Raw genomic sequence first — 16774 nt, forward strand, 5'->3', positions numbered from 1 at the left:
ACGTTCCTTCGATGGGTAGGCAGATCTGGGGAGAAAACTAAGATATCGTCCAGGCACACCACCACACAAGAATACAACAGGTCTCGGAAAATATCATTCACAAATTCCTGGAACACTGCGGGGGCATTGCACAAGCCAAAAGGCATCACCAGATACTCATAGTGGCAGTCCCGGGTGTTGAAAGCGGTCTTCTCTTACATTCATCACCAGAACGGATATGGATGAGATTGTAGGCTCCACGCAGATCTAGTTTGGTAAAGACTCGTGCTCCCCTCAGCCGGTCAAACAACTCAGGAATGAGAGGGAGCCGGTACTTGTTCTTCACCGTAATAGCATTGAGATCCCGGTAGTCGATGCAGGGGAGAAGAGACCCATCCTTCTTCTTAGCAAAAAATTACCCCACGCCTGCGGGGGATGAAGACTTCCGAATGAAACCCTTGGCCAGATTTTCCTGGACCTACTCGGTCATGGCTTGAGAGGATTTAACTGATAAATACGGCCTCTGGGCGGAGAGGAGCCTGGAAGCAGGTCGATCGGGCAATCAAATGGACGATGTGGGGGAAGAGTTTCTGCTTCTTTCTTATTGAAGACGTCAGTGAAGGACCAGTAAGGCGGAGATAGATCTGCAGGTAATGTGGCGGACGGAGGAGATTTTAACACCTGAACGGGAAGCAGGTACTTGGTTTGGCAAGATTGACCCCAGCGTATGATGTCACCAGATCGCCAATCAAGGATGGGTTCATGGACTCTCAACCATGGGAGGCTTAATAGTAACGTATGAGACAACGAGGGAAGCACGTAGAAGGCTATGTTCTCCCGATGCATGGCTCCAATCTGTAGCTCCACCTCCTCGGTGACCAGGGTGACAGTCTCCTGCAAAGGCTTGCCGTCAACCGAAGCTATCTGCCGAGGAGTCTCCAAGGACCTGACAGGAATCCGGAGTCTTTTGACCGCCTCGAGCTGGATGAAGTTCCCTGCGGCCCCAGAATCAATATAGGCCACCTCGGAGAAGCAACAAGAGCCCATATTCAATAAGACAGAGAGGGTCAAGGGTAGAGAGGTATCAGTGACACCTAGGGAGGCCTCTCTTACCTGGCCTAGGCGGAGGCGTTTCCCGGCCTCTCTGGACAGGAACGGAGCAGGTGGGCGGCGCTGCCACAGTAGAAGCAGAGACCCTGAGCGACTCTCTCTCTGTGACGCTGTTCTGCCGGCTTGAGGCGGTCGACCTGCATGGGTTCAGGTGCTGAGGCCGTGGAGGCGGAAGGGAGTCGCGAACGAAGAGGGCTGCGTGTGGCCAAGGATAGACGGGGAGGTCTCCTCTCCCTGGCGGCTTCATGGGAGCGTTCCTGGAAACGCAAGTCAATGCGAGTTGCCAGGGAAATTAGGTCCTCCAAAGATGTTGGCGTGTCCCGACCTTCCAGCTCTTCCTTGATTCGGGAAGACAAACTGCGCCAAAAAGCTCCCACCAAGGCCTCATTATTCCATCCCAGCTCAGAGGACAGGGTATGGAAGTGAATGGCGTACTGGCCAAAAGAGAGGGTGCCCTGGTAGAGATTAAAAAGGGACTCGGTGGTAGAGGCCACACGTCCGGGCTCGTCAAAGACTTTGCGAAAAGTCTCATGAAATGTAATGGGTTGGGAGACCAGAGGGTCGTCTCGCTCCCAGAGAGGGTTCACCCAAGCCAGAGCCTCAGCCTTCAGGTGTGATACCACAAAGGCCACCTTGGCCCGATCAGTGGGGAATTGTAGTAGCAGTAATTCAAAGTGCAACTGGCACTGATTGAGGAACCCCCGACATAATTTGGGATCTCCGCTGTACCGCGGAGGTCTGGCCAGGCGGGGCGGTGGGTGTTGCGCAAGAGGATGTGGGACCAGAATCACTTGTATAACACAAATAACGGTCAGGTACAGCCCGGAGGAAGGGGCGGCATGATAAGCAGAGTGCGCAGAGGACTTCCGGGTCAGGAACCTCCAGACCATAGAGCAGGCTGGAGAGAGAGGCCAGGTTGTTAGGCATGGTTGCCTAGAAACAGGATGCGCGTGTGCCACTGAACTTAGTGCGCGCGCGCCCCTGATGAAAGACAGGAGCAGGAGCCAGAGCGGGCACGCGTCGGGACACCGAGGCCAGGTATGTGCAGCGGGCTCGGGGGAAGGCGGCGCGACGGGCGGAGGCTGCGGCAGGGAGGCAGAAGCAGGAGGCGGCTGCAGCGGCGGCGTGACAGGGGGCGGCTGTAGCGGCAGCCTGACAGTGTGTGTACAGATGAGTGGTGGTGGTGTGTATGTGTATATACGTGTGTGTGTATATATATATATATATATATATATATATATATACATACACACAGTTGAGTGGTGGTGGTGTGGTGTGTGTGCGTGCGAGTGTAGCACTGCAGGGCAATGTGCAGAGAGATGAATGGGGCTGTATATGTCTGTGTGCGTGTAGGTGGATGGCTCTATATAATCCAATACGTAAGGGTCAGTGCTGTACATAACAAGACAAGGCACTGTATAATAAGGGACGACAATATACATTATAAGGGAGACTATGCAATATATATACATGTATGTGTGTGTGGCTATATATATATATTATTATTATGCATTTATATAGCGCCATTTATTTCATGGCGCTTTACATGTGAAAAGGGGAAATATAGACAAGTATAGTAAACATGTGTAAGACAAGGGACACACAAGTACATAAGGAGAGGGGACCCTGCCCGCCAGGGCTCACAGTCTACAGTTATATATATATATATATATATATATATATATTTTTCGCCATAAAAGGAAGGGGGCCTAAACACATTTCTTGCACAGGGGCCCCAAGCTGTCAGTGTCTGCCCCTGTCTCAAAGGGTTCGTTGGGGCTTGATCTATATGGAGAATCCTGACCTGGGTGTGCTAAGTGGTTCTGGAGAGCCAGTCTTGCTAGCTCAGTGTCTGGCACAGCTAGAGAACAATGAGACCAAGGTGTGTAAGCAGAGGGCTCCCAGGATTCTGGTGGTATATTGGACTTAACTCTGAGATGCACAGTGCTCTAATAATTCATCTCTATGTGTTGGCACCACTCCGTCTAGGGCTTCCATTGATAGCTGGCTGCCCTGCACAAAAGACAGCAGGGGGTCCTCTAATTCTCTGGCCATATGGCAAGGTCCTGTTCTTTTTAGGAATTGTGTATTTATTCCATGGGTGGGGGCCACAGTTCAGTAGCATGAAGTCTGTATAATATATTTGGCCTGAAATTAATAAATCAAAAATGGTGTCTCCCTCGTCCCTCACACCTGGGTATGAAATCTGTGTCTGTTGGTGAAACCACTGCCCCTTCCCTTGAGTTACGGCCTTTCCAATCCACTGTCCATGAAGCAGGCACTGATGCCTCCTGCCCACAACCTGCAGTTGCACAGACACAACAGTCAGCAACCACATCCAGTTTATTGTCTCAGCGCAGCGTTCACTTGTCCCTGCCCCAGACGCTTAACAGAAAGCAGAAATATCAACCCACCTACAGGATAAAACGGTAAACACCCACATTGGCAGATTGGTAGCCCTGGAAATGTTGCAGTTTCGATTCGAGTCTTTCCATGACCTCTTGGTGATGGCATCCCCACAGTACTCGATTACCATCCCACACTATTTTACTGGTGTGCCGTCAACGCGTTGCAGCCGTGTAACACAATATCAGCCATACTCTGGCCAACGCAGTCACAGGGAAGGTCAACCTAACCACAGACACGTGGACAAGTTATTGTAGACAGGGACGATATATTTCCCTTATGGCACACTGGCTGAACCTGGTGGAGTCTGGGACATCACAAATCTTAACCACACCAAGAATAATGGGTCCAACTTCCATCAGGGTTTCAGTCTCCTCGTATTACAGTTTCTCCTCCTTCTCACCAAAACTAGCCTCCCCATCACTTCCCAGCTGGGAGGTCTGCAGCACTCCCTTGGCGAAGCGGCAGCACGCTCTGCTGATGCTCATCTGTTTAGGTGATAAAGCTCACAATGCAGGAAAGCTGTTGAAGGTGATAAAGGAACAAACCAATCTGTGGCTCTCCCCGCTGAACTTCCAAACAGGTCTGGTTGTGTGCGATAATGGGTGTAACTTGGTGGTGACTTTATTCTCGGCAATCTGGTACATGATCCATGCATGGCCCACGTACTGAACTTGGTTTTTACAGTGTTTTTTAAAAACATACCCTGACTTGCCTGACCTACTTGCCAAGGTACAGCATGTCAGCGCACATTTCTGAAAGTCATCTCAGGCTTTCAGCTAACTAGCTTTGCTGCAGCAGCGCTTTAATTTGCCTCATCACTGACTGATTTGTGACCTGCCCACACGTTATAATTCAACCTTTAACAATAATAATAATCATCATCATTTTATTTCTATAGCACCAACATATTCGGAGCACATTACATTTTACAGGGGACTTGTACAGACAATAAAAGACATTACAGCATAACAGTAATCACATAAACAACAGATACCAAGAGGAATGAGGGTCCTGCTCACAAGCTTACAATCTATGAGGAAATAGGGGAGACACGACATGTAATAAATCGGGTGTTCATGTAATGCTGCATGAACCGTTAACCAACTGTTAGGAATCTGGTTTCTACAATGCCTATGCAGGAATCCAGATTCTCACATTTGTCTCCAGAGGCTAAGTCCTTCATCCCTTCTTCTGAGCATGCTCATGGGATGAGCTCCCATTGGAGTTCGGGAGTCAGGTGCTCAGGTCCTGCTCCTGATTCCATTGGTTATGCTCAGGGCTCTGGGGATTTCCGGCAGGTCCCGTACGCTATAAAAAGTGCGCATGGCCGTTCTGCCGTGCGCTAGTATTCTCATACTTTTATGCTTGCAGCTCTGTGAGTCCAACAGAGCTTGCTCTTGTGCACTTGGTGCAGTTAACCCTGTGCACGTTACTGCCTTAGTGCTCTGCCTCTCTCAGCAGCGGTTTTGTCACCTACCGCACGGTGGACCCCGGGCGGCGAACATGCTTTATTTATATTTTTATTTAGCGTGTTCCGCCGTCCTTAACACCAACAAGTATTGGTAAAAGTACAGACACAGAGGGCAATTAAATGCATAAAGCATGTGAGAACAAGATACAAGGATCCTGGTTATGAAGAAAATTTTGAATGGCCAACACAGGGACAGTTAGATAAATGTGTTGAGGCGGTAGGCGGTTTATATGTTGGGAAGGTTTAGTGAGCAGCAGAGAGCAGTGTTTGAATTCCAGCTTCTCAATGCCCGTCAGATTAACAACACTCAGCCCCCTCAAATAAAAACTGCCGAGTGGGTGTGGATGGATGATATTTCTGAGGTTCTTCAAAACTTTGACTACTGCACCAAGATGGTGAGCGCTGATGACGCTATTGTCAGCATAACCATCCCGCTGTTCTGTCTATTAAATCATTTGCTGCAGAATCTCAAAGAGGAAGCTTTGAATGCCAAGCAGGTGGCTTTGGAGCAAGCTTTTACAGTGGCTGATACCACACAGCCCAGCCTCACGCAATATTCTCAAGCCACATTGGGTGATGACGAGGAACAGGAGGAAGAGGCGGCGGGACAGGAGATTTTGGTCTGCACTACAGAGGGGATTCCCAATCCCAGCTTCATGCCTGTCCAGCATGGATGGCCTGAAGAGTGGAAGGAGGAGGAGATGGTTAGTGTTCTTCCTGGTGAGGAGACTGAACGTTTGACTCTTTGTAGTCTGCCACACATGGCAGAGTTCATGTCCAGATGCCTTTTCCAAGACCCTTGTGTGAGAGACATTTTGTCCACCATGAAATACTGGCTGTGCACCATTCTTGACCCACGATACTAGGACGAGAAATTTGTTTCTCTCGTGTCTGATGCAGATGTGCCGTTTTCAGTGCATGCATGCCATATGACCGTTGCGGAATACTTGCTAAAAAGAATACCCTCAGACAATGCTGCTGGCCGAGGTACCGGCTCTTTTCACCCACAAGGATTACAGGGTAGGGCCACGCACATCAGGTGCAACTTGGGGGGGGAGAATGTCCACCAACTGACCGTCACATCAGCAAGGGCTATCTGTGGGTGTAACTATGACGAGGAGGGAGAAGTTGACCACCAATTAATGGATAGCATTACTCTTGGACACTGAGACCATTATACATGCAAACCTCTACAGTGTGTACTCTGATGAGGGTCCATGAGGACCGAAATGTCACACCTATACTGTTATATATATATATATATATATATATATATATTAAAAGTCTACTCTTATCACCCTTACCTGAGTGCCAAGTTCATCTTCTGATTTGAACAGCTGACATGTGCCTCTAACAGCCGCAGGTGGAATCGCGATCCATCCGTGGCTGTTAACCTGTTAAATGCTACTGTCAATCATTAAAAGTGTGTCACTAACCCCGCCCATCGATGCCCGTGTCTCATGACCGCGGGTCGCTGATGGGTTGGCATGACAACCCAAGGACTGAAGCAGACCACTGTGGTTGTCCTTGCCAGATTGGTATGAGCGCCACCCAGCCGTCTGAGTTCATAGCAAGTGAGCATTTCTGCTACAGACAAGCGATCTGATCATTGCCTGTATGTAGCAGAGCCGATCGGACAAGTGCAGCTTCTAGTCTCCCATGGACACTACTGAAGCAAGTGAAAAGTAAGAAAAACATTCTTTTTAAATATATTAAAAAAGAGTAAAAGTTCAAACCACCCCCCCTTTCAAAATAAAATTAAAAATTAAAAAAAAACACATATTTGGTATCGCAGCATTCAGAATCGCCTGATCTTTCAATATATAAAAAGAATTAATCCAATCGTTAAACGGCGTAATGAAAAAAAGTCAAAACGCCAGAATTACGATTTTTTTGGTTAGCGCAACATTGCATTAAAATGCAATAACAAGCAATCAAAAGATCGAATACACACCAGTATGGTATCATTAAAAATATCAGGTCAGTGCGCAAAAAATAAGCCCTCACCCCAGATCATGAAAAATGAAGATGCTTTGGGTCTCGGAAAATGGTACTTTTTTTTTTTTTTTTACAAATTTGGGATTTTTTTCACCACTTAAATAAAAAAGAACCTAGACATGTTTTGTGTCTGTGAACTCATAATGACTTGGAGAATCATAATGGCAGGTCAGTTTAAGCTTTTTTAGAACATGATAAAAAAAAAACAGTTGTGGAATTGCATTTTTTTTGCAATTACAACGTACTTGAAACTTTTTTCCCGTTTTCTAGTACACGACATGGTAAAACCAATGGTGTCATTCAAAAGTACAACTCATCTTGAAAAAACAAGCCTTCACATGGCCATTTTGGCGGAAAAATAAAAAAGTTATGGCTCTGGGAAAAAGGTGAGTGAAAAACAGAATCACAAAAATGCAAAATGGCCCTGGGGTAAAGGAGTTTAAAAAAATTATCTTGTGTGCATGAAAATAACCATCAAATTTATGGTAATTTAAAGTGAATCTGTCAGCAGAATTGTGCTCAGTAACCAACAGACCCTGTCACGTTGGCACTGTTATACTGATTAAAATGATAGCTGTCACAGCCCCCCAAGGAAGCTCACGCGAAACGCGCGTCGGGGCTGCCATTGGACACACACTGACAGATACTATATGGGTGAGTCTAGCATTCCTTAAAGGGATATCGCCATACCCTTTGAAGTGACTAAGTAGTTTGGAGTCAGGGATATTTGTATATCTTCATGCCTGCTACATTCATGGATGATTCTTTTTATGATTAATGCACTTCTTTGCACTATGCACTTTTTTGAAAAAATATGTTATTGAAATATCTTTAAGGTGCAATGTCTATGTGGTCTGCTAGTTAGCCCTTTCTGTTATTACAGTAGTTGTGTCCTTTCACACATGAGTTTTTGTACGTGAATTGTTGTCTTGATCTGCTTATTTAATGTATGGTAGTAATTTGGCAATAAAAATATATTTATTTTTTATAACCTGGTTTGGAATTTGACTTCATTTTTTGTGTAGGAATTATGATCTTTGGAATGTTCATAATGATTATTGTTGGTCCATAAATTTGGCATATGGCCATTTAAGATATTTTGATATGTATCAGTGGATCCTTCTCTTTGTCATCTATGGGAGGTACAGTCCTTAAAGTAAATTTTGACCATTTAAAGAGACCTTGCATGATTTAGGATAAGAAGTCAGAACAAAAACACAATTTTCAGACACATGTCTCAGGGTTTTTACCCCTCATCAATGTGAAGCTTTACCTCAAAACATTAGACATAGTCATAGATGGTCAAAGTTACTTTACTGTATGGGTGGAATTGTACTAATACAACACTTTATTAGATAGATCAGTCATGGAGAACCTGCTTACCATCTCTACTGAAAGACTTCCAGAAGGAAATAGGAGTGGGGTAAGGGTTACAATAGTAAAAAAATAAAGTGCTCATCTCTTGCCGAGTTGTAAAATTTGGACAAAATTATATATTACACTTCTAATATCCTGGTTCCTTAAGCTGTAGATCAGAGGGTTGAACAGAGGAGTCACCAGAGCATAAAGCAATGTCAGGCTCTTGTTTGCGTATATAAACTTGTCCTTCAATGGAAATATGTATATGGAGGATAATGTCCCATAATACAGACATACTGAGGTCAGGTGGGAGCTGCAGGTGGAGAACGTTTTCTGTCTTCCAATGTTGGAGGGGATTTTCAGAACTGCTTGTAGGATGGAAATGTAGATAACTACGATGAACAGGAATGGAGACAGGATAATGGGGTAAGCAAGCAAAGTCGAGACCAGTTCAACAGAAGAAGTATCTGAACAAGAGAGCTGTAGCAAAGGAGCAACATCACAAAAAAAATGGTCGATGATGGTATGGTGACAGAATGTCAATTTTCTAAGGAAAGCATATATAATGATCGACAACGAGAAGCCCAGCAGCCAGCAGGTGGTGACCATCTGTATTTGGTGTGTGAAGGTCATAATGATGGTATAATGTAAAGGTCTGCAGATAGCCACGTACCGGTCAAAGGACATTACTGCCAACAACAAGCACTGAACAATGGTTGGGATGCCTGATAAATAGAATTGGAGGATACACTGAAATACTGAGACTTTCCCACCTCCCTCCAGTACCAGTCGCAGCATGTTGGGAACAATGGCGGTGGTGAACATGATCTCCGATAGAGATAGTTGGCTGAGGAAGAAGTACATCGGGCAATGAAGACTCTTTTTGGCTGAAATCAAAGAAATAACAAGGATATTTCCAGGTAAAGCCATAATGTGAACTATCAGTAAGATGATAAAAGTCAAGATCCTGAAATCATTGAGGTCACCGAATCCCAGAAGAAGAAATTCTGTGACCACTGTCCAATTCTTCTCATCCATTTCCTGAAGACCTGAAGAACCAACTTTCTAGTCAACAATATTAATAACGAATCTCTAAAATGTCTAAACCCCTAAAGAAGATGTTAGTCAATGAAACAATATTTTGGTACATTACCATACCTGTTGACCCCCTCTTGATTTGAGTCATGAATTGCGGTACTTGGAATATTAGTTGTCTTGGCTGGCTAAATCCATCAGCCAGTAGCTTAGTGTCTGGTGGAAAGGCAGAGGAGGCAGTTGCAGAGGGGTCAATTTTTTCATCTAGAGGGCACAAAAGAGGCATTTTTCATTGTAAGGGGCATAGTGGTGGCATTATTATGTGGAGCACTAAGAGGAGCCCTGTTTTTATGCCACACAGCAGGTGCAGTAATAGAGACATATACGGCAGCAGCAGTTCAGCATTGGGGTATCAGCAGGATGAGGAGTTTGTGCAGGTTTGGAATAGATTGTGTGACAAATGTGGCATCAGACTTTGTCATCTCACAATCCCGAGTCGTGACTTGGTTAGACCTCCCCCGCCTCGGCAGTCAATACAGCAGTGTGATACACTTCTGTCTGTATCTACAGTCAGGACCGACTCGGTATCCTCACATATACTATTAGGTCTCCTGTCTAGTACCATCAGCATTGGTTTACCAGGGGATTCATTACCCCTCAGCCTAATTTGTCCACTATCCTCAGGACGTTTTCAGAAAGTTCTCAGTTGGCGTCTTTCTTCATTGCCTAGAGACCCATTGCACCATTTGTATCTAGCTTCTGCTGTGGCCCGTCTATTACTGGGTGGACCCTCACATCATTGGGTACCATGATTTGAAGATGTCTTCCATCTTTGGCAGCGACGCTGTCTCTCGATTCTCACTCTTTCCAGCCTTAACTGCTGTACTTCTTTGAGGTGAGCCACCCTATACGTGGGAAGAATCCACATATTACCCGCATTCTCCACCACATGTGACGTAGCAATCACTAAACCGATTATGTTCGCCCTTCAATTCACAATTCCCTAGGCTCTGGGTTACCTCCTTAGCAGATTCTCAGGTTTCCCAGACTGGCTTCATATTCCTGTCAATAGTCCAGACCCTCAGTAGCTTCCTGGACATTCAGGAAGCTCCAGACAGCTCCAGTCTCACACATAGCCATCTCCCTCCATGTGGTGCAACCAGGAAGCATATAGGACCTTTCTGACATCACAACAACACACCCCCTGGGAGGTATGTGGTTAACCAGACCCACCCATCACTTTCTGGTTAACCCTTAAATCCAGCTCTAATATAATATTCTGGTTTGTGGGCAACAAGACTCAGCCAACTGTCCTGGATTTAGACCACAGCAGACCTCTGTGCGATACATACCTGTCTCTCATAATACCACTAGTTGGTACATCACAATGGGGACAGTGGTAGAAATGTGAAAAGTCAAATGTGCCTGTAATCTCTGCAGTCGTGTCCTGGCTGGAAGAATATGTCATGCCGGTCTGGGCCAGATGGAAAAGACGGGAAAAATGAATGAATCCATTAGAAAGAATGTCATCTGTATGCCACCATCTATAACTGTCCTGTGATCTCTTGTATGTTTTCCACCACTACATGGTCCCTGCAGCATTGAAATCTGCTGAGGCTCACCTATAATCCACATTTAGGGTGCACCCTGATAATTGTAAAAAGGGTTACCTGGTTAGTTGCCCACTCAGATGTTTTGCCGCAACCTCTCCCCTGAGCTGAACCCCTAACTACGCCTCTGCCACCAACAATTTTCCCTGCATCATTTAGCATTGGTTTTGATAAAACATCAGCTTCTGCTAATGCTCTGAGTTGGTATTAGAACCAAATAGTAAAAGACAGAATGGAGAGCTGAATGACATCGAGAAGAAGTAAATTCTGGGTGGAGTCCACCATGCAAGAATGCATTGTCAAGAAATATTTCAATTATTAGAGATGCAGCCAAGATCCACAGCTCAAAGGGGAGAATCTGTCCACAGGACAACTATTAGTTTATAGAAAAGGGTGGGAGAAAAGAACCTCCAGTGATGAAATAAAAAAAAATTTTATTCGGTACAATAGTACATTAAAAAAGACATGGATCCTGGTCACCACAACCTGGGATGAACAATCAACGCGTTTCAGCTAAGAGCCTTAATCATTAGTTTATACTCCACAAATATAGCCTTTATAGAAGACATTTTTGAAAGCATGCCTTAAGTCCCGTTTGCATCTTGCAAAAAGTCATGTAGGCACACAGCGAGCATGTGGAAGAAGGGGCTCTGGTCAGATAAGAACAAAGGAGAACTTTTTGGGCTAAATGCAAAACGCTATGTGTGGTAGAAAGCTAACACTGCACATTACCCTGAAAACACCATCCCCTCCGTTAATCATGGTGGTGACAGCATCATGCTGAGGGGAGGCTTTTCTTCAGCAGGGGCACGGAAGATGGTCAAAGGTAATGGGAAGATGGATAGAGCAAAATACAGGGTAATCCTGGAGGAAAACCTGTAAAGAGGCTGCAAAAGACTTGAGACTGGGGCATAGATTCACCTTCCAGCGGGACAATGACCATAAACCTCCTGCCAGAGCTACTGGATGGTTTATATCACAGTATGTTCCTGTGTGCGAACGGCGCAGTCCAGACCTAAATCCCACTGACAATCTGTGACAAGACCTGAAATTTGCTGATCACAGACGTCTCGATCCAATGTCACTGAGCGAGAGCGAGTTTGTACAGAAGAAGGGGCAAAATGTCACCTCTAGAGGTGCAAAAGACCTCAGCAGTAATTGCAGTGAAAAGTGGTCCTGCACAATATTGACATGGGGTCAATGAGGGGAGATGAGTACAAATGTACGTCACAATTTTCAGATTTATAATTTTTAAACATTTAGAAAACTCTGTATAATTTGTTTTACACTGCACAAATAATTGCTACTTTGTTTTGGTAACACACAAAAAATCTCAATAAAAATATATTTTGGTTTGTGGGTGTAACATGACAAAATGTTGACACGTTCATGGATGAAGATTATGGGTCTAATTTTTTATTGTTCAAATTTTTTTACATTTCAATTTTATGACAAATAAAAAAAAATGTTAATAACATTGTTGAGGAAATATTTAGGATCTTACCTGATATCCTGATATTCTGCAGAGGAGCTGGAGTGAGATTTCTGCACTATGAAATTATATATAAAGAAAGGAGATCCTCCTGGGAGGTTCCAGAGTCCCGCAGGTGACATCACTGCTGTCTTTCACTCACTATAGTCTCCGATTTATCATGTATCTCAAAGGACTTCGCTTTAATATTAGATTGTTATCTTTTGCAGATTTATTTTCTCTTTTATTTCGAGTCATATTTAACTTTTTAATAATTTGGGTTCTCGTTACTCGAGTCGAGCAAACCGTAATGTTTGAGTGCTTGAACCGAGTAACAAGTATAATGGAAGTCATGGGAAACTCGAGCATTTTTCCGCCCCCAACCCCACCCCGAGGTCTGGAGTTGTTTAAAAATTGCTGAAATCAATGGGAACAGTGCTGAAATGGCATCAGAGCAGCATTCCGGTCACCAGTCGGTGATGAGAACAATGTGGTCAGAGTATTACGCCACGTTTACGGGCTGACAATAAAACATACAAAACTGCAGTTAAAATGGATTTTACTGGAAAATATGTCAAGAAACATTCCTTCAAGGATAATGACTTGTATATAAGGTAAAATAAATAGGAAAAAAATGCCCTTCCACAGTTTGGGCAATGTTCACACACAGTGTTTGTGCTGTGTTTTTACATGTCTGCATTGCTTTCATTGGTGAAAAAACATTCACCAGGAAATGTAATTTTATCATTTTAATATCTTGTCTGGCCATGTGTTGTGTGAGACATAATCAGACACATCATCTTTATTTTATGACTCTATTTTAAAGTCACAATTTTTTTTCAAGGCGGTGGCCAGCACTATTTGTGGCCCTTAATATTGTTACAGGGCCAGCATTTGGCCATTGCTATTGTTAGATGGCCATCAGGCAGCCCTCATTCTAATTTTAGAGGGGCAGCAGCCAGACTTCACTAAGCTTTCTTGCTATGCTTTGCAATTGCAATATAATTTATCCATCTGAGGTGGGCACATTTTCTTTTCTGTATTAATCCTGTAAAGTTTGAAACTTGGGGGGCCAGCAGCTGGCTCTCATAATTTTAAGAGGGCCAGCAGGTGGACAGATGAGACCAAGATAGAGCTTTTTGGTAAAACATGTCATTTTACTGTTTACCATTTCCTTTAATTATGTATTTAGAGCGCAGGCACAGACTGATAAATACTCCCATCAGCCGCTCCTGCTCTAACTGCTACTAGCGGCAGCAGGCGGCAGCTGATGGAATCAGTACTCTTATCAGCTGATACCAGTGACCAGAGCTAAATTTTAAACCTCCGATCACAGCTGTGGGCTCACGCTGTTATTTGCCAGCATGGGAACCGCGGCTTTCTGATTGGCGGTAATGATTTTACACCCATGAGTAGTAGTATCTCTATTCTGAAGTGTTATTTCCAGCTCCAATAGCGCAAAATCTTCCACCACAACCTCTTACATACAGATGCTACAGATAAACTGCAAATGGACACATTAAATCAGTTCATTTTGCCTGCTTTGATGAATTTCTGAGTACAGAACACCATAAAAAAACACAAATCGGTCAATGAGTGCATAGAAAGAAACAGCAGCAAGGCTTATAATTTATAAGGTAATAATCCCTGACTAGATGCCTGTCATGTGCTATCCCTACTACTACACCTCACCGTAGATGAATTTCAGATAAGAGCGGTATTATTGTAGAATATAGAAGGGATTTGAACTGGCCCTAAAAAGATATTTTCTTGTACGTGGCAGAAACAGACTCTTTAGAAACACAAGTAACACTGCCTGTTTTGATGAATTTCTGAGTACAGATCACTATAAAAAAAACATGAATCGATCAATGAGTACATGAAAAAGAGCAGCAAGGGTTAGAATTTATAAGGCAATAATCCCTGACTAGATGCCTGTAATATGCTATGCCTACTGCCACATCTCACCCTACATGAATTGCACATCAGAGAGATATTATAACAGAATAGAATCTATTTCAATTAGCCCTGAAAAAAACTATTAGTTTAACATAGCAGCATCAAGGACTGTTATTACATCAACCTTGCTGGGGAATTTAGTGGAGTGTTTTGCATCTACTCAGCCTGATATGGAGGAGACCAGGATCTTCTGTATTTACTGTACAAAGTCTCCTGTCCCAACTGTGAAATCCTGTATGCAGTATGTGAACTCACTATGTGACGACCACCTGACAGTCCATAACAAGACACTGAATCATACTGTATACCAATAATATCCATTGGCTATTTTGGTTTCCAAAAATGTTCCCTTAACTAGAAGGTGATATACATATATATCAAAGAATGATCGAGGTAGGCCACTCAAAATTGTTAATCTAGGCATCATAAACACCTTTAAAAAATTTATAGTGAGGGTAATATGTTCACCCTATTACTATGGTGGTGAGGGAGAAGAAGAAGGGTGACACAAAAAAGACGAAATCATGTTTTGCAAGGAATGGGAATAGACCCGAAAAAACCCAAACACTGGATTTGAGATTATGTCCCGATGTTGTCATCCAATGGTGTTAAGAAGTCTGGGCCAATCCAGGGAGACAAGAAAGGATGCGAGCCAAAATGGCTCACGTACCCGGGTCTCCTTTCTGTTCTCCCCCCGACAGAGCAAGGCAATCCTTTTCAGTCCAAATTGATAGTTAAAGGGGAATTCAATCTCGCTGGGGCCTCCAAGTTTGTCAGCGCCGGGATTTTTTCTCTAATCACCAACCTCAGGTAAAGCTCATTTAGAGCTTCTCTTACCTAGGATCCTAGGAATGGAGACGTAAAAAGAGATACACAGGAGGCTTGTCTTTCAAGTTAATCTCTCCCTTTATTGAGATGGGTATTTCTTTTATAGGATCACAAAAGAGGAAATAGACAAATATAGACAATTTCCGTAATATTATGTAACAATTGCGAAATGGTGGATAGTTGGCAAAAACAATAGTTATATAACAGATATGACAAAATGATATATTATGTGTCTAATTGGGGATGACGGGAATATGGCACTTCCTTGATATCAATTTAACAATTCATGGAACTGCATCCGGTAATACTAATAGGCCAGAATACTTGGCCTTGACATTTTAGACATTATTCTAAGAAAAGAGAGAATTTTGGAACTGACCACTTGGCAGAATTTCTAACCACGTAGACAGATGATAACAATTAAAATAGTGTCATGGGTTAGAAGTTGTTTTTCAGTTATTTTTCTGGTCTATAGAAACTAAGATTAACCATTTCTTTGACAACTCCCCTCTTTTTATCATTCTGTCTACCTACCTCTATCTATCCTTGCCTTTATCCAAGGCCTGCAAGATAACCCTACTTCACAAAATACACGGCTTGCCCTATGTATATCATGGGATACCAGTCCTGCTGCGTATCCATTCAGGTTATACCTGGAAATCAGACCTTCTTTCCCTACCTCTGTTCTACTTATTGCCCTATCTCAGAGGAATACAGATTTTATTGAGGGAAGTTAGGTCTATTGTGTGAGTAACGTGTTAACGAGACATAGTAAATTCATAATTATAGTAATATATTGTAACATATATTTTGATATATTAATATGTATATATATATTTTATATTGGTAATTGTTAATCATTTAATCATTTGAAGTCCATAATGCATGTAATCTTCATCGTTGTAGTTCTTCCTGAAGTTCTTCTCTTTATCTTTGTTCAGACCAGTGGTTTTCCACAATGCATACAATCAGCCAGGTCCACTGACGTTTGCTTGTTGCAGAATATACATTTACGCTGAACGGTGGTTATAAAGGTTGTCATCACTTGTGTCTGATTGATTCCTGAATTGGCCTCAATTTTGGCACTACCTTTACCTGGAAAACATTTACAATTAGAACCAAGAATTTTCCTTATGAGCAGAACAAATAGTCTTATCATTACAGCAATAACCAATATTACAAAAACTGCTTGAATTAAAAAATGAATTATTCCTGATATCCATCCACCTATCCCCTTAAACAGATTTAAAGGATTTAACCATGCGAGCCATTCAGGAAAGGGCAAATCTTCTAAGGCATTAACCTTTCATATTCCTTCCTTGATCAGCCTGGCTTGTTCTATATCATGAGTAACTCTCATCAATCCAGATGGATCGATGTAGTGACAGCATGCGGGTCCTACTACCTGACAGAATCCCCCTTGAGATGCCGTAAGATAGTCAAGCACCATAGAATGTTGATTAGTTATAACTATGAGCTGTCTCATATAAGCAGATTCTACATTAATGGCATCAAATAGATACTCTGTCACATTATCAAAAATAT

At 43.3% G+C, this 16774-nt stretch overlaps 1 protein-coding gene across 1 annotated transcript; it reads right to left on the bottom strand.

The window, feature by feature from the left end:
• Positions 1–8422: 8422 nt before the first annotated feature.
• On the bottom strand, positions 8423–9364 carry LOC141049909 (olfactory receptor 10R2-like). Its single transcript, XM_073546749.1, has one exon. It carries the CDS (start codon positions 9362–9364, stop codon positions 8423–8425), a length of 942 nt encoding a protein of 313 aa, XP_073402850.1.
• Positions 9365–16774: the final 7410 nt, after the last annotated feature.

Source organism: Dendrobates tinctorius, unplaced genomic scaffold, assembly GCF_039654945.1.
Source record: "Dendrobates tinctorius isolate UK_male_01 unplaced genomic scaffold, ASM3965494v1 ptg000151l, whole genome shotgun sequence".
Taxonomy (NCBI): domain Eukaryota; kingdom Metazoa; phylum Chordata; class Amphibia; order Anura; family Dendrobatidae; genus Dendrobates; species Dendrobates tinctorius.